We start from the raw sequence: 18,691 nt of genomic DNA, 5'->3' as shown, positions 1-18,691 counted from the left end.
TGTCTGAAAGTTGATGTATTTTCTGTCTGCCTTCTCCTGATGGATGTCTCTGGCTTTGCAGGATGCTGGATATCATAGGATGCTTTTGGCTTTATAAAGAGGCCAAACAAGAATGTAAGAAGAGACATATTGGGTCAGCCTCTCCTTTCTTGCTCTTTTGTTAATGGGGACAGACAGGTGGGGACTGGCCGCTGCTGCTGTGCTCCATCCTCTGAGTGGTCGGTTCCTTGAAGTCTGCAATCTTTATCTTCAGCTTTGACACTATCAGCATCTGGAATTGTCCATGTAGGCAAATATGCCCATGTGAAGGGTGGGAACAGTAGGATGGTGAAATACACCTGGAGTCCTCACCATCATTATGCAGCACACACAAAGGAAAAAGCAACTGCATCTGCTATCTATGGTTTTATCAGTGTCACAGGAAAGATGTTTTAGTGGTGGAAGGCAAGGAAGATCCTTTATATTAGTGACTCCTTGCCTATTTTTTTCCCCTGCCATTCTTTATCCATATTGCTGTTTTTTAAAAAAGAGGGAGAGGGGAAGAGATACTTCACCACTCACAGCTGTATTTCTTTCTCCCTCTCTCCATCCACCCCACTAACTCAGCTTGTGTTTTTTTCTCTTTGTGTGAATTCTGTCCTCCTCCTTGTAGTTCTGCAATTCTCCTTCCCACACCTGTGCCTCTATGTGATTTTTGTGTGCGCGCTCTTGATACCCACCATGGTTGTCTCCCTTTTGCCTTGATTAAATAACCACACTACTTCCTTTTCCCCCACCAGCTCTGAGTGATATTCTGTTCACCTCTAAATCCTCTTCTTACAGACCCTCCAGTACTACAATTCCTACCACTTCCTCTTTTAGCACCTACCCAGGGAACCCTTCTCATCCTGAAAGGAAACCATGTCATCTCTGAGCTTTTCCTGGGGGAGCTCAGCCCTGCTACAGCTGGGTCTAGCTGAAGATGGAAGCTCAGGAAGGAGTGCTCTTCATCTGAAGAGTCCAAAGAATAGCAGTGGGCCCTTGCCTGCTGTCCATGTTTTTTCAGAGTAAGACCAGCTACAGGCACCATGACAGTGAGTTGCTTTCATGGGCAGCTCACTATCACAGACATGTCTGCATGTGGTGTAGACCCATTGGGTGTACTGGAGATAAGTCCAGTCTGGTAGCTTCAGCATTTGAGCCTAATTTTTAGGTTCTAATTAGGTATACATAATTCTTCTAACTTGAAAGTGAGGAACTGCCAAATGAAATTAGCAGATGTCAGGTTTAAATGAGAAGAAAAAAAAAAGTTCACAAAATAAGTGAATTCTTTGCCATAAGACATGTATAGCTCAAAAGCTTATGTATTCAGTAAGTAACTAGGCAAATCCATGAGAAAACATCCATGTACGTTTACGAAGTCCAGAAATGCATTTACTAAGAGCAAGACTGTGACCCTTCATTTCCTTATAATTGGTTTTGAGCAAGAAATTCCCTGCCAACAGCAGCAGCACTAGTCCTGTTTCCAGTAAAGGTAAAAGGAGGCATCATGATATGAGGCTAACAGAAACTCAATCCTATCATATTCAACATTAAAATCCCTTTCTGAGCAAAGGACTTGCTACAACTGGCATGTCATGTCCAGTCTGTCTCTACACTTTGGGGGAGTGTTACCTGTCCCTTGGTTTGGCTGACAAGTCAACTCTGGGAATTCTCTTACTTAGACATAGTGTCACTGCAGGAGGAAAGCTGCAGAGATCGTTTGATTCTAGGCCACAAATAGGAGGAAAAGGTTGGCTCAACTGAAAGCTGCAAACAGGAATTTAATTGCAGTTTGCTGAAGGTAGTAGGAAATGGCAGGCTCTCCTGGCCTTCGTGCAGAATGTTTTCTGATCATGCTGATAAACACAGCTGGAATTTAAATGCAAAGAACTAGGGGTTTTATTCATGGTATCTTTTATTCATGTCCTAGTGTTAATTCTATGCCATAAGTAACATGTCTTTGTCACCATATTCTCTCTTCACGTTGACTTTAAGGCTGAGTCTGCTCAATTCTGAATTATTTAGATGAACAATATTATTGGAATAACAGGACCTCACACATGGCTGTGTTGGCCTAGAGCATCCAGATTGTTTTCCTTTGACAGGAGAACATCACATTTCCTTGGGTAATGCACTGCTGTGTGGAACACTTGCTAGTAGCTTCATTTTTTTCATAAAGAGTATCTGTCCTTTTAACAGATATCCTTACCTTTTACAGGCAAGATGGAGATTATAAGATGCACTTCATACTCATGCTCATACTTCAGTTTTTTTGTGAAAGCTTCTCTCAGCCACTTAGAATAAATTGTTTTTGTAAATTTATTCCAGCTAATCATGTCCGTGTTTGAGAACAGCATGAAAGAAAGAGGCATCACTGAAAATGAAGCCTTTGACTGGGAGAAGGCTGGTACAGATGTCTTGTTGTCCACTAGCACCTCTACTCCACCACAGCAAAACACCAGGCAAACCGCAGCCATGTTTGGGTGAGTATTGCAGTTACACCAGTAAGACTATGGACCTGCTCGATAACAAGCTCACTGACGAGTTCATTATTGAAAGATTCAAAGGCCATTATGATCCTGGAAAGTAGGAGCTGCCTGGTAACCGCTACCTGACTTGACTTGATGTATATTAACATGTATCCAGGGTAATGGAACCTGGCTTCAGACCCTTTCTGTCCTGAAAACATATTTTCTGCTTGGGATGAGTGTGGGTTGGAGTCACGTTCAGGAAAGTCTGGAGACCTTTGGCAGGGATTAATTGAACCCATATGTTTTGCATATTATATGGAGTGCACACAGGTGGCACTTCTGTGAGAGTGCCTGCTGCAAGGCAGTTCATAGAATCAGAATATCCCGAGTTGGAAGGGACCCATAAGGATCATCAAGTCCAACTCCAGTTGTTGGCTTGCTGTGGGGAGGTTTCTTATACAGAGCTGAACACATCATGGGTTCATGTGCATGCGCTGTTCATGCCCAGAATGTAACTTCCCAACCTTCACAGAGTGATTTGTGTGCTAGTGCAGAGGTACACAGAGATTGCTGCTCAGAGGTGTAAATATGTCCAAACAAAAGTTGATAAGGTTTAGCTCAGTGGTCTGTCCTAGTGCTTTTGAGGGAACTGATAACAATAATAATCCACAGTAAAATTGAAGAACATAAAAGCTACAAAGCTTATTAAGCATCATTGTCTCATGCAAAGATGGGAAGTTTGTTTTAAGCTACATATTGTGTAATTGGCACTCCTGGAAACTTCTGAAGAAGTTTCTGTCCCAAAATGCTTTCACTGACCCATCCCACTATCTTCGTGACTGTATGTTAGGTGAGTTCCTCCTATTCTGTTTCATGTTGCAGTATCTGAGGTAATGCTAAGCAGCTAAAAGCTGCTAAGAATTTCTGTGGGGCAGTATGATGGGATGCACTCTCTAAGTACTAATATTATTACCTTTTTTCTTGTCTTTTCCATAGGGTGGTTAACGTCACTCCAGTACCTGGGGATTTGCTTCGTGAGAACACTGAGGATGTCCTACAGGGTGAACATCTGAGTGATCAAGAGAATGCTCCTCCCATCCTGTCAGGCCGGCCAGCAGAAGGTCTTGGCCAGACACCAAACGCTGCTTTCAATGAGGCTGAAGTTTGGGAAGAGACAGATGTGAATCGCAACAAACTCAGGATCAGCATCAGCAAAGTAAAGAACATTTATTTGTCTCCTGTGGCTGCTGGTCTTAGGGCAATGAATTCATAGACTGCTATAAGCAACCTGGATCCACTGCTATGGCGTCCATAGTACAGACTAAAGATCACCGTGGAATTTCTCTGTGGAAATGGGGATCACAATTCTTTCACACAGTGGAAGCCATTGGGATTGATTTGGGGTTTTATGCAAAAGACATTTTTGAGCCCAATAATGCTAGGGCAAATCTTTCATATAGCCATTATATCATTATGTAGGATCTTGGTACTTCAAGCAATGGTGTTCTAGTCCCTGAGTAGCTGATATGGTATCAGAAATGTCCTAGTTTTGGAAATTATAAACTAAAATTTTACTGCATCCTTACCTCTTGGGGAAATAAATTCAATCTAAGGTGTCTTCATAAGCCGTATTTTTCCAAATCTTGATTCATCACTAGCCAAATTTTTGTCTTCCAATTTTTTAACTTTCCTTTCTATGGGTGGTACAATCTAAAAACGGCGTATAGTGATGGATTTACCCCTGTGAAGAGAGAATAATCTATTACTTAATACACTTGTATTTTTGCATTCCAAGGTCATATTAGTCTTTTTAGTCTACATGCCATGTAGACTTAGTTGGTTTTCCTTATAATCCTTAAGCTGTTTCTCAGTCCTTTCTTGCAAATGTGACCTAATTTCTTGGAGGCTTACCAGCTGATGATTCCATCGTAAGCATTATGTTTGAGAATCTACCCGTTTGTTTATTAGATCAACTTACATATTGTAAGTAAGCTAGTATTTGTTGTGTTGATCTCAATTATTTTAAAATCAGAATGTCACATGGCATGTTACCAGATGCAAACAAAATCTGTCAGCAGAGAAACCTTCATCAAGCAGCCATTTATCAGGGATTTATTGGGGGAATTATTTTTCAGGGAATTATTGGATTCACTTCACAAACCTGTCTTTAATGGACATTAGTGGAAAAGCATTAAATGTATGGTAAATCTACCAGCTGTTCAGGTCTGACTAGAATTCACTTTAATCTCTACACAGGCATGAAGTTAGTCCTTCTTTCAGCCCTATAGCTATCTCCACTATCCTTAGTCTCATTAGGAAAGATTATATTAGGACAAGAAAGCATCTCACCTAACTTACTTAAAATTCTCCAATGCATACAATTTGGATCAACGTGTTATTTGTGTGAAACATTAACAGAAGCATTCCTCAATACTGAGAATTATAAACCAAGTTCAAATCAATTCTTCATCTCTCTCTGGTAAACTAAATGTGTGCATTCACAGAAGTTCTCATTTGAAGGCACATGAAATAAGAAAAGCCTGACAGAGTGGGGCAATTCTATTTCCACAGCATACAAAAACAAAACAAAACAAAAGAATTTTACAGAAAAATCCTGGTAACTCCTATGTGTTTTTCTGTTCCTTAGAACCACCAGGTGCCTTGATGCTCTTCAGTCAGACCAAGATGTATGCAAGGGAGTCCTAAATGTCCTTTCCACATGCTAGTTGTACGTCATGTCTGGGTACTCAGCACTGTCATTCACAAGCTCTGCCATAACAGCAGCTAGAGGCAAGGGAGGTTTCTGCAACATCCACTGCATGACCAGGTGACTCTCCTGCCAAGGGTTATGCTATTTCTTGTCAGTTTACTGGCAAAGGAGTTAGAGGAGTCAGCACGGCAATGAGCACTTCAGTTCTGACAAGCTCTGTGGCTACACAGCAGTCTATGAAATAGAGCCTAGGACATCGTGCTTTCCCAGGCAAAAGAAATCTGGCCTTTCTGTCTGCGAGGGTTATCTTTAGTCTGATCCTTGCCTGTACTTTCTCTCTGCTAGGGCTGTTCTCTTTTCTTTGATTGTTCTCTGATAAAGCATCAGCTTTCATTCAAGTCACAATCACCACAAAGAGGAAAAAAAAGAGGCTGCAGACTTAATCCACAGGGACACAGCTTCACCTCTGCTTGCAATTTCAGGCATCCCTTGTGTCTTTCAAAATGATACAGGCAGCTGGTGTGTAAAACACCCTTCTTCTATTCCCAGCTTTGCCATCCTTCATTTTCTGGTCTTGTGGAACTAGAATTAACTCCGTCTGTCTCTGTCCTGCTCTTTGTGTTTAGGTGATGAGTAGATCTTGCCATGTTTTTTCTCCCTAATACCTTGCTAGGAGGTATCAGGAGCATCTTTCTTCTTTGTTCACACAGTTCTGATTTCCTTCTGTCCCACTTCTCCCATGTCTGTGCTAAGGGCATTTTCCTTGCTCACTGTCACTGTTTGTTCTGAGTTTTTTCAGAAGCCTCTTCCTTCTCTCCTGCACCCTCTCCCAGTTTTCCACTTTTGGATCTTACCAAGTTGCCTGTTTCCCTACGGTTACAATGTCAGCATTTTGTTCCTCTCTGAAACACATTTGTCACCACCCTTCTTGCATGTTTTGGCCTGCATGAATTACAGATTAAATCGCTGTCATCTATTCTGCAGTTCCTGTAATGCCTGAAAGAACTCCACTCCCCCTAGCTGCAAAGGCTCCTTAGTCTTTCATTCCAAACCCAGCCTGAGTGGTTTAGATCTGCTAAATTACGAACACTGATTGACTGGCTGTGTACACAGTACTCACACAAAGGCAGCTTTCTTGATCAGCAACATTTTACTGAGAGGCCTGCTTATATTCAGAGTCTCTGCCATTAACAGAGGGCAAATGAATTTAGGGCACGCTTCAGAATGAGATAAAAACTTTCCATGCATCCTCCCACAGAGGCAGCACGTAGTAGCTGATGCTGCATGGCTGGCAGCACAACACATTTGAATGCAAACCCTAGACTACTGTTGTAGACCTTGGGCCATTCTGCCTCTGTGCTTTTGCCTAAACAGGTCTTCTCTTCCTGGAGTAAGCAGCACAGTGGAAGGCAGAAGGCAGCTGTGTTAGTCACCTACTTCTACTCCTCTATCTGCTGCTAAAATAAAAATTAAAAAAAAAAATAAATCACTAATGCCATGTGAAATGTACTCATAGATTTGTGAACTCTCAATGCTCACAAGTCTCTACAAGTATGTTCAGGTCCCTGCATCTCCAAACTGCTGACCCTGGGTCTGTGGAAAGCTCTTAGAGACATTGTGGTTGAGTATGTATCCTGGAAGATTTTGTACAGAGGACCAAAATTAAACAAACAAACAAACACACCACCTTTGGAATTAGAAGTTGGCTTAGTTGTATCATCTTCATCCAAGTTAGAAGTATGTACATTGCAATATAATGCATGGACCCTGCACAGATAAATATAGACAAGCAATGCATTTTTCATACCAATTTGCTTTAGCTCTTAGATGCCTTGGAGAAGCAGTTAGGGTTTGTGTTTGCAGTAGTTTAACCCATGAAAACTCCTTTGAATTAGTTATTCCAAGGTAATTGAAAGGCAAAGGCCATCTTGTAAAGGCGGTTAAATATTTGAACTGATTAAAATCCATACGTTGTTTTAATATAGATAATTGCAGGGCATATTGTCCCTTGCATTGCTCGTGTAGGTTGTGAAAACGCAGCTGAAACCGTGTCCTGGAAGAAAGGACAGAGCAACAGTGAAGGATGGGAAATCAAAGTCTGTGGTCAGTTTTTGAGGTTCTCTGTGTTTACCCCCTACAGACTCAGTGCATGGTGGAAGAGGAGCAGAGAAATGGTGTCTGCCCCAGCTCTCCTGTCCGAGTGCCTCCAGAGTCCCCTACTGCGCAACCACGCTCCCTAAGATACCGCCGTGTGAACAGCCCCGAGTCAGAACGCCTCTCCACTGCTGATGGCAAAGCAGATATACATGAAAGAAGGTTTGCTCACCCTTTGTAACATCCTACTGCTCGTAGCAGTGTCTTGAGGATTGATTTTTGAGGCCAACCTGATCATTAGATAATTGGGCACTGAAAGGTCATTTCTGGGTGGAGGAGTCAACTCACATCAGCTTTATGATCTTTGTGATGATTCACTGATGTCTGTTAATAAAGCCAGCTAGTGAGAAGAATTCTTATCCTGTCCCTGGATGGGAATAACTCCATAGATGGAGGGAGGGACGTTTGTCAGAGGGAAGGCAAAGTATTAGATCAGAGAGAGCATAGCTTTTTTGACAAAGCTTTTGGCTGACCTGAGGTGGGGGGAAATAATGGATGTTGTTAGGATACATACAGGGGTGCATGTATTCTGAGAGCTAGCTGGCAGACCCTCATCTGGTGGGTTTCATTATTTCATTAGTTTTCACTAATAATAATAATATCCATTTTTTAGCCTATACTATTGCACTTGTTTGCATGTGCTAAGTATGCATTGCACCCAGAAGGCAAAGCCTGATTTTGAGGACTAACGGAGTACCTAATATCAGATCCACAGCACAGAAATGAAGAACAAGCCAAGAATAATAAAAATAATTAAAAGAAGCTGCTTAAAGTATTGTTTGCTGAGGAATGCATGTTACAAGACATAGGCCCATGATGTTGGTAATCCCCTTCATACTCCCTGTTACTCTCTTGTCCTCTTCGTGTCGAAAGTCAGGGCATGGACTGGCATTGCAGAACTTACTGGTGAAATGACCCCTGTAAAACAGATAGGAAAGAGACAAGCCTTCTTCTCTGACTTCTTCTTTGTCAGAGAAAATCTGACAGACTTCAGCCAGGAAGATCAGTCTCAAGGAGACACAATTTGGAAATAAAGGAGGATCAAAAAGAACTAGAGAGAGGGGATGAGCCCTTAGCACTATCCCCTGTTTGTTAGGTACTGGTTCATTCTGGATGTCTGGAGGAAGCTGTAATACTTCTGTACCCCAGGAATGATTGTTTGTGTTGCTGTTAATAATTTAGGATTTGAGTAACAAATCTTGGTTCTAGCTACCTCTTTCTTTTCTTGTCCTCTTTAAAATAGGAAGGGAAATAAGCCATTTATAATTGTCAGCAGTACTAGTCCTGTACATTCACTGAAAGATTTTAACTAATTCCTTTATTTTTCCCATTCTTTCTTGTCTACTCAGCGTCATGCTAACTTAGCACAGAAAAAGTGTATTATCCAAGAATCATCCCTTTCTCCTGTTCTCTTCCCTCAGCCCCTATTTTTAAAATAAATATCTTTTTTTCATCTTCCACATAGTCTGCCTCAGCATAGTGCAAATATAATCCCATTGTGCCACACAGTTTTCTCTTTATTCTGTTTTCTTCTTTTTACAACACAGTCACAACTCCCAGCAATGAGAAATTCCTCTGGCTTCCTGGAGTAAATTCTTCCACTCCAGGGGTCTCACCTCTTCTGGGGAAAGGAGGAAGACATTGGCTAAATCCAGACACCTTCTTTTATTTTTTTAACAAGAGCTCACTAAAATCCAGTTTTTCACATACTGTGTGTATGTGTGCAGGGGGGCACTCTTCAGTCTTACCTTGCTACTTTGTCTCCTCTGTTCACAAAAATATACTTTATTTTTAAGTCTTTAACAGATACAGCCTTACTTCTTTCAGGTTCATCAGTTGGATTATGCTGAGATCTTTGTTTTTGCATACTACTTTCTCTGCATCATCCCGTGGTTCGTCTCCTTCCCTAATTCCTCTTTCTTCATCAAAAATTACTCATTTTGACTCCTAATTGACTCCTAATTTGACTCCTCACAGCTCTGACCTTCCACTGTGTTAAAGATACCCAGTTTTGCTTAGTAACCCTCACCCTTCAGTCAGTCTTCAGAAACTTTCAGAAACTTTTCTGTTTCCCCTGATGCTTTCTTACATACAAAAGTATTTTTCCAAGAAGAGTATGTTAGGCTCCTGTATGGTTCTTGCTGAAATCTCTTTGTAAAAAAACACTGCAGGTGTCTTTTACTATGCAGCAGACATTCTGACTGTGCAACAAGCTGCCAGCCTCTGTGATAGACAGGACTGAATAGAGAAGCAAAGTGAGCAGCAGGTGCAGGCCAAATGGGAAGCGAGGACCATAACGCTGTGCAACAGAAAGACAGAAGTGCCTCTGGCTTTTCCAGCTGTGATGATGCCAAGGCCATTGGGGCACAGGGAGCTCCCAGGGCTTGTTTGAAAGGTATTTCTGCATGGCTGCATAAGTTGCTGCTATTTAGGCTGTGAGTCACTGAACACTATACCACCCTCTGGCAAAGAATACTTGCTGTATTTCCTTCCTGCTCCTCCAGATTATTTTGAGGTCACCTATGCCTTTTGAGCATTTCAGTGAAATTCCTGCTGCAAAATGGAATCAAAGGTTCTTGCTGTCTCCAAAGAGCCTATGTAGCCACCTTAGAGGCCTCAGTGGCCACCTTAGAGAGAGCACGGTGCAGCTGAAGGGTCTATAGGAGCCCAGCAGAGAAAATGTTAAGTAAGATGGTAGATTTAAGATTTAGGGTTTTATTTCACAGAGGAGTACAACTTCCCAATGAGGAAACTTTATTTCACAAAGCAGTAGAACTTCCCAATGGATACACGGGTTTTGTGGGGGAAAACTGGTTTGAATACTGTCGTCTACACGAAGAGAGTTGCTGAAATTGGCTGTCATACTGAAGTACTTCAGGGGGGATGTCTTTATGCCATTGTAGGTTCTATTAGATGTTTTTGCCTAAACCTGTCTTTTTGAAGTGTACCAATAAATGAGTGAAAACTATAGAGTTTTTTTCTCAACTCTTATGACCCCCTAACTCTAACCACAAACCTGACGTATTTTTAACAGTTTTCTGTTTTGTCTTTAGGTCTCGAATGGATTTGCCTGGCTCTCCATCACGGCTTGTGTGCTCCTCCCAGCCAGCCCAGATGCTGTCCATTGACACTGGCCAAGCTGACCGGCAGGCAAGTGGTAGGATGGATGTGTCTGCTTCAGTGGAACATGAAGCCCTTAGCAATGCCTTCCGCTCAGTGCCACTTGCAGAGGAGGAGGACTTCGATAGCAAGGAGTGGGTTATCATTGATAAGGAGACAGAGCTGAAGGACTTTCACCCAGGTGCTGAGCCAAGCACCTCTGGAACCACGGATGAGGAGCCCGAGGAGCTAAGACCTATTGAAGATGGTGAGGAGAGGAGGCGCTTGGGGGCAGATGCTGCAGTCAGGCCGAAGACGCATGATGGGCGAAGTCGGGGTATGCAGCCTGTGACTGAGGAGGACAGTTCCCACAGACATGAAGGACCTTCTCAAACAGTGTCTGACAGTAAACACGAACAGCAGGCAGGAAGTCCAGCCCACTCCCCCCTACACTCAGCACCAGCGATCCGACAAAGGAGACGAGAATCTGAACCTACTGGTCCTCAGAGACAGGTAAGATCCCTGCTCTGGTCTGTATCTCGTTGCCTAGGGTAGCAAGGTCGTCATCTTGGGAAGCCTCAACCATGCTGGAGAAGTCTGTGATTCCAAGCATGAATGCTCTTGTGAAACTCTTTCTAACAGTGATTACAAATGTGAACTCCTTAGAGGTGCTCCCTATAGCTAGGAGCCTTGTCCACTACTAAGGACACGCTTATTAAAATATTTTAGCCATTTTTGCACGGAAACAAGAGGAGAGCACAGTTCTGGTTGTGGGTATCTTGAATCAGTTCTCTTATTGCCATCCCTCAGTGATTTGTTAATAACTGCTTAGTGGTATGGAGGTGTTGCTAGCACACCTTCTCCTCATAGTTTCTCAGCAGCAGCAGCGTTATATTGCAAGAGAATGCTGTCTAATGTAATCACACATCATGGGTAGGCCTGCAGCAATGCAAAGCATAAAGCAACTCCCTGAAATTAAACTTTCTTTTGAATACCTAATAAAAAGCTCAGAGTAACCAGCACGTACACACCCCATTAGCCTTCAGTGATTGGCATTGTTGCTACGAGGCATTTACTCACAGAAATGTTCATTAGCTACAGTGTTGTTTTTTGTTTTTTGTTTTTTTTTCAGATAGTTGTAGAGGACTTCTTTCTTTCAGTTTTGCCTTTTTTTTTTCTTTTGATCCTCTGAAGATATAAAGAAGTTAATTTATTAGTAAGAATAAATATCTTTTATTACACTACCTGGAAAAACATGATATACCGTTAGGCTCAGAGTTCCTTTATCATATCTAATCTTCATTTTTCAGACATGTAGAAGAAGGCTCTCCCTATACTGTAGTCTGTTCATAGCAAGAAGCAATAAAATTGTTCTCCTGAGGGCTGAAATTTGTATGTTAGTATGCACATGCAATCCATAAGTGCGGGAAACAGCAGGCAACTCTTGGGTTATGTACACCCTGATACCCTCCTATGGCAGGTGCCTGTGCAGTCTTCTTACTGTCCTCTGAAAGATGGTAGCTCCATCTCCTGTTCCCTCTTGAGCTTATTCTCTAAGCGAGTGTTCCCTTTATTGGACCCTCCTGTGCAGACCCTGCCCAGATTCTTCTCTTCTCTGGAAGAAAAAAAAAAAAAAAAAAAAAGTAAGAAAAAAAGTAAAAAAAAAAAAAAGTGGAGGAGTTTGTTGTGTAAAGCCAATATATGGAATGCCCCAGATATCTAGAGGCTGCTTAGGCAGGACTGTCAGGGTTGAAAGGGTCTGTGTGTGAATTTGTTCTGTACACTTACTAGGCTGGTCAATGCAAGATGTGATGAACATGGTAAGAACCAGCTGGTAACCAGCAGGGATGCCCACCGACATATTTAGCACAGCTACAGAAGGCTGGAGCAAGCATAGCAAGTGGGCATAGCAAGTAATAATACAGCTATGTGAAATGACTGAGGGAGCTGGGTATGATGCAGTATGAAGGCTGCTTATCACTGTATGGGGTTACTTTAAAAAAAATGTTACCATTGCAGGCAACAAAGGAAAAATCATTTCCTGTCATTAAATACAGGTAATGTGATTGTGGGTGATCACTGTTAATTTATCAAACACCCCTGGTTCTCCAGCAGACTGTGATTTCTTTGCTCTTCTGTTCTGAAACACCTTTTAGTTACTTCTAGGCCTAGCTTTTTTTGTAGTTGAACCAACGCTGGACTTGCTTGAGTGGCTGGGGTTTGCTTGTGCTTCCTTTGATGTCTGGATCCTTCAGTCGACTCTCTGTACACAGCTTCAAAATGACTTGTATTTTTCTGTTTTGTCACAAAACCAACTGCTAATTCTCAAAGGAAAAATAACGTGGTGCATGAAGGAAAGCCGAAGCCTGTTCTTTGGTATGCAGAGATGGAGAGACAGTTGATTAGGACCAGCATTTTAATGAGGGTTGTAAACAGTTGCCCAAGGGCTTCACTAATGAAAATACTGAAGGCCTGACTGGCAATAACATATGTTTCCTGCAGCTCTGTCTTGAGCTTCCTCTGGGTTTGTATGAAACTGTGATTAGATAGTGTGTGTGAATGAATCTTCCTCATCTATGAACATAATCCGGGCCTTTAAGATAAGTGAAAATGCCACTAAATGCAGAACTACCATGGCTAAGGTCATGGGTCTTGTTGTGTGGATTTGGGACCTCTTTCTGGTCTCCCTAAAACTGGTGATCATCCACTGATGTCAGTAGAGTACTAACTGAGAGCAAAAGGGTAATCCCTACTCTCATGCTTTCTTTTGTTGCTCCAATATATAAGCCACTTCTGGCAAAAAGACAGTGACCTCTCGATTATCACAGAATCACAGCATGGTTGAGGTTGGAATGGACCTCTGGAGGTCATCCAGTCCCTCTGCTACAGGATGGGTCAACTAGAGCAGATTGCTCAGGGCTGTGACCAGTCCAGAATGTCTATGAGGATGGAGACTCCACAAGCCTCTGGGAAACCTGTTCCAGTGTTCAGTCCCCTTTATTGGTAAAGAACAAACAAACAAAAACCTTCTGTTTAAACTGAATTTCCCATATTCCAATTTCTGTCCATTTCCTCTTGGCTTTTCACTGGGCACCACTAAGAAGAATCTGGATCCATCCTCTTTTTTTTCCGTCAGGTATTTATATACATTTATAAGAAGCCTTCTCTTCTGCAGGCTAAACAGCCCCAGCTCTCTCAGCCTCTGCTCCTATGAGAAATGCTCCAGTCCCTTCATCATCTTTGTGGTCCCTCACTAGACTCTTTCCAGTATGTACATGCCTTTTCCATACTAGGGAGCCCAGAACTGGACCCAGCACTCCAGGTGTGGCCTCACCAGAGCTGAGCAGAGTGACTCCAGTATCATCCCCCCCTGGGCTACACCTCTAGTGACTGGCCTCTAGCTGGACTTTGTGCCCCAGAGCACAACATTTTGAGTCTGGCTGTTCAGACAATTTTCAGTCCAACTCACTGTCCACTTATCTGGCCCATATTTCATCAGTTTGTCAGTGAGGTTGTTATGGGAGACAGTGTCAAAAGCCTTACTGAAGATGAGATAAGCAACATCCTCTCTTCTCCGCTCACCCACTGAGCCAGTCAGAAAATCACAGAAAGCTATCACGTTCATTAGGCATGATTTTGCCTTCAAATATCCGTGCTGATGTCTCACAGTCACCTTCTTCTCCGTAAAATGTTTGGAAATGACTTCCAGGAAGATTAGCTCTACAACCTTTCCAAGCTGACTAGCGTGTGGTTCCTGAGTTATCCTCATCTAGAGCTCAGATGTTTGTTCAAATGTCTGAAACTGCTGGGAAAAGGATGCTGTACTGCACGTGTGAGGGAAGGTGGTGCCCTTGGGAAACCGCGGGTGTCAGACGGAGCACAGTATGAATGGATGCTGCTGTGGGGAAAGTGAAGTATAGAAAAGGCCTTGAATAGCTTGGGAGAGTTTCTGGCTTGGATTTTCTCATATATTAGATATCTTCTAGTTTCAGATGACAATAATACAGCTGCAATGGGGTGTAGATTGATGGGAAGCCCTGGTACAGAGGGAGAAAAGTTTTGTCAGAAAAGAGTGTCCAGCTCAAGCCCTTCTGTCTGTGCACTGCTTGGTGCATCACTGAGCACACGGCAAACTGTTTAACAGAGCTTTTAGGGTTTACTTTAATATACGTATTTTAATAATGTTGTAACAGATCTCTGCTTGGGTTTATGTACTAACGTGCAGATGAAGCTGTAGAAATAGCTAAAAATGTGTAAAAACAGAAATCTTGAACCAGCACTTTTGTTTACATATTAATCCTGGTGTAGGGTTTCTGTTACTGTTGGAAAACAGTTATATCCACACCTCGCAGTATCATTTAAAAATTTGTCAAGTTCTTAAATATGCTGAACAAATTCACTGACACATGACAGAGATGGCAACTTACGTCTGCCTTCTTCATTAGGAGGAAATACAGCCATTCATGCATTTATAAATTTTAGCCATTACTTCTGTCTATAGGGCAGCACACGAGTACTTGTTGACTTGGAGCCTCTTTTGCTGCTAGTACAATTGGCACTAGACCAAATATTTTGAGACTTGCCTGCCTAATACATGCCTGCCTAAATGATGTGCTATCTAAAAACCGCAAAAAAGTGAAGCAGTACTGGGAGGTCATATTAATTCTTCGTTACCTATTCTTGGATATATTCTGCAGAGTTCATAGAGTACTTTGCTTACACTGTGTCTTGCAATCCCATCTCCCAGGATTTCATCCTTTAATAAAGGTCTCAAAGTAAGGGCCACTGGTACATTTCCTCACCAATTTAGCCGTGTTGTTAGAATCATTCTTAAAAAAAAATCCCCCTCGGTGCTATGTTAGGCCTCTTTTCTCCTTCAGCCAGCCTCCCACAGCCAGGAGAATGCCACACATGAACTTATTTAGAATTGTCCATGTCTGAACCCTGGGAAGTCAGCAGTTGTGAAGATTAGGAACTATTCTCAGCCATAACCCACCACTGGTGTCTGCCAAGAGATCACACAAGCATGCTCAGCATGAAGACCTGTGTTGGTAACACCGTGGGTAAGACAGGAGGCAGTCAGAAGCACGTTGCACAGGCTGCCTGGGCCAGCTTCACCCAGGAGTCCAACTTTACCTAAGATCACCCAGTTTATTCTGTGAAAAGCTGTGCTGAGACCCTCACTGAGCCACAAAAAAATCCCTGTTTTGGTATTGAGCCCGTGTGATATCCCAAGTGCCCCCATGCTCCTGAACCCCATCACTGCCTCATTTGAGGGAAGCTGCAGTCATCACGTTGCATGATATCTTTGGGGGCAGAGCAGGTAGGCCAGGGGAAGAAGGCGGAAGGGGAAATGAGGTACAGAAAGGTGCTGTGTGTCTTGGTTTCCTTTCCCTTCTGCTGCAATGATATCAGGAAAAGGTTCTGCACCCAGAGTGCCCTCAGGCACTGGGACAGGCTTCCCGGAGCAGTGGTCCCAGCACCAAGTTTCTGGAGTTCCAGATGCGTTTGGACAATGCTCTCAAACACATGGTGTGATTTTTTGGGGTGGTTCTTTGAGAACCAAGAATTTGGACTTGATGATCCCTTCCAACTTGGGATATTCTATAATTCTATGATAATGTCTGTAGGCTACTCTGAGGGGACCTGAGGGACCATTTCTCAGTGGTGAGCAATGGGCATTCGCAGAAGATGGGACGGACTCGCATTGCCCCACATTCAGTGTTGCATTAAAGGGTAAAGAAGTTTGGCAGGACCTAAACCCCCTTGCGTTCCAGCTTGTCGTCAGATATCAGGTTGCGGCTGGTCTTAGATTCTGACTGATGCCCATTTCAGCACTAAAATCCAGTCACATTCAATATATTGAATTACTGTGATCACGGATGCACAAATAGTGCAATACACCTTTAGTCTAGTAGATTAATGACTGGTGCAGTTTGTTAAAGCAACAGGAGTACAGGTTCTTTTGGATTGCCAGTGATAAATACGCTGTCTGCAAAGCACATGCAAATACCAAGAATATGACTAAGCACTCGGTATATCTGAGGGTTTGAATCCCACCCAATAGGTGCCCCTATGGGGGGAAGAGAGGTTCAGCCCATCGACGGATCCCAGAAGTCAGCAATGTCCTCCTGGCTTGTCTGTGATGGTATCTTCCCTGACATTTTTCCTCTCTTGAGCCGTTTTATACCATTTTCTTAGTTTTAGGTGGAGGTTGAGTGACTTTAGTCATACGTACCTTCATTACAATTGGTATGAAATTTTCCCGTTTTTGTTTTAAGGGAATAGGCTCAGAGGAATTCAGAGCGCATGCTCAGAGAGCGGTGGTTGCACCTTGGAGCTGGGTAGCCTTTGGGATGGAGTTGTTTTTTGACATGATAATGAGCAAAGTTCACCCAGAGGACATGGTTTTGTTATCAGTTTGGCTCAGGGCTGTCCATGCAGTCTGTCAGTTCCACAGTACCATCAGGTTCCCCATCCCTGCAGTGGTACCACAGAGCCTGGCCGCGGTGTCTTCACTCCTCTCCACCCTCCATGCTATTTCTCTTAGAGTCAGCACAGCAGGCTCCCCTGGTGTTGCCAATATCTGATGTTGCAGTTTGTGTTGCCAAAGGAACTATCATGGAACAGATTCCTTGCATATCTGCCTCATCTCACCCTGGGAGTTTCCTCAGCGCTGAACCTTCTCTTAAGATATGGATGTAGGTTTAGTCTCCATAAACCACCTCCAGCAACTATTCCACACTCAGCTTAATTCCCCACGAGCTGCACTTGGTGCCCGTTGTAGATGATGTGGTTCTTCGACATTTACCTCTTCCAGCTTCCCTCCACAAGAGAAGAGCATGTGAGCTGATGGAGAAGGATGTATGTAGAGCTGTTCTCTTACGCGATTTAGATTCTGGATTTCTGTCCATTCGTGTGTTAGGAATAAAGGATACTATTAGAGAATCAATGCTCATGTATGCTCATTGTATGCGTACAGGTCACAAAAATCAAAACCTTAAGCTCAATTCCTAATTACATTTCATATATTATTTGAAATACATTGAGCTCTGTCAGCACCGCATTTCTCTGGGTCTTCACAGGAGAGGTGTCATCCTGTTCCTGTCCAAAGAGAGCAGGACAGGCTTGATGGAGCATGGTCCAGCCGGATTGCTGCCAAGGGCAAAGGGATAAAGGAGGGCAGCACCTCCAGCTTTGACTGTGTAATTCAAGCATTAGAACATCAGTTAATGAGAGTGGCATGTCTGTAACCTCAGCTTCAGCCAGGAGGCAGCAATACCTGAGTATGCTTGCTGGTGGGGCATTGAAATTTGCCCCTTCATGGTGTCGGCAAGGTCCTTGGCTCTGTGCTGTAAAGGAAGTCCATCTGGATAGTTGGAGTGGTTCCTTTTTTTTTTTTTTATATAAGAGAAGACTTTGCCGTGTTGGTATGATATCTACAGTGGAAATCACACAACATGCTGATCCCAAACGTGGAGCAAAGAGTAATTATAACAAATCCAATGTGCTTATTTGTGCAGCACCTACAGACAATATACCCAGAACTGAATTTCTATACCATCTACACAAAGAAGAGATGGTTGTCTTTAAGAAAAATTAGAGTTGCTGTGTAGAACTTCTTTGTCTCAGATACTCTGAGTGACAGCATTACATTATTATTATCTGACAATCTGATCTGTGCAGTGACTTACAGTACATTGAGGACTGTGAATAATTGCTTTTCATATTTAATGCCCACCACTAGCTGAGTAGTTCTCAGATTCTTATGAAGATAACCTGCCTGCCTCAAAGCACTGCAAAAATATTGAAGGTGATAGAAAAGAGATGTGACTGGATGAAGTTCAGCTCTTTTCCTTGTATGACTTGCAAGGGCAACATCTCTAGTAAACTAAGGAGATTAGTGTTGGCTTACAAAAATGCAATATTGCCTTTTCACGTTTCCCAGTTAGACTTTGAAATTTGCAGAGACTTCCTGAAAAGCACAAGGAAGGGAATGGATTTAAAAGGAAACATGTAATTCCAGGAAAAATGGCCTGTTTGGAAATGGAGGTTTGCAAATGTCTGTGAAAGCACTAGTTTCATAGCACGGGTAGAAAGGGGAGGAAGGGTTTAGCATTTTCAGGGTGAAGAGTCTGAAACCATCCCTGTACTGCCTCTCTCTTCTACTCAGTGCATAGAGGGAAAGTAGGGTCTGCAATCTCATCATGACACAAGCTCAGACATTGCCCTCTGT

At 42.8% G+C, this 18,691-nt stretch overlaps 1 protein-coding gene across 7 annotated transcripts in view; it reads left to right on the top strand.

Moving 5' to 3' along the window:
- Positions 1-18,691, top strand: part of TTBK1 (tau tubulin kinase 1) — a 108,256-nt gene that overhangs the window by 62,286 nt on the left and 27,279 nt on the right. For all 7 annotated transcript variants that reach the window (XM_080585845.1, XM_080585844.1, XM_080585842.1 and 4 more), the window contains 4 exons: positions 2,350-2,504; positions 3,489-3,708; positions 7,343-7,518; positions 10,410-10,968. In XM_080585845.1, coding sequence (XP_080441971.1) covers positions 2,350-2,504; positions 3,489-3,708; positions 7,343-7,518; positions 10,410-10,968 — 1,110 coding nt within the window. The remainder of the gene's footprint in view (positions 1-2,349; positions 2,505-3,488; positions 3,709-7,342; positions 7,519-10,409; positions 10,969-18,691) is intronic.

This window comes from Anser brachyrhynchus (assembly GCF_964034855.1).
Source record: "Anser brachyrhynchus genome assembly, chromosome: 3".
NCBI lineage: Eukaryota > Metazoa > Chordata > Aves > Anseriformes > Anatidae > Anser > Anser brachyrhynchus.
Note: the sequence above shows the minus strand (reverse complement) of the source record. Positions and strands in the feature narration are given on the sequence as shown.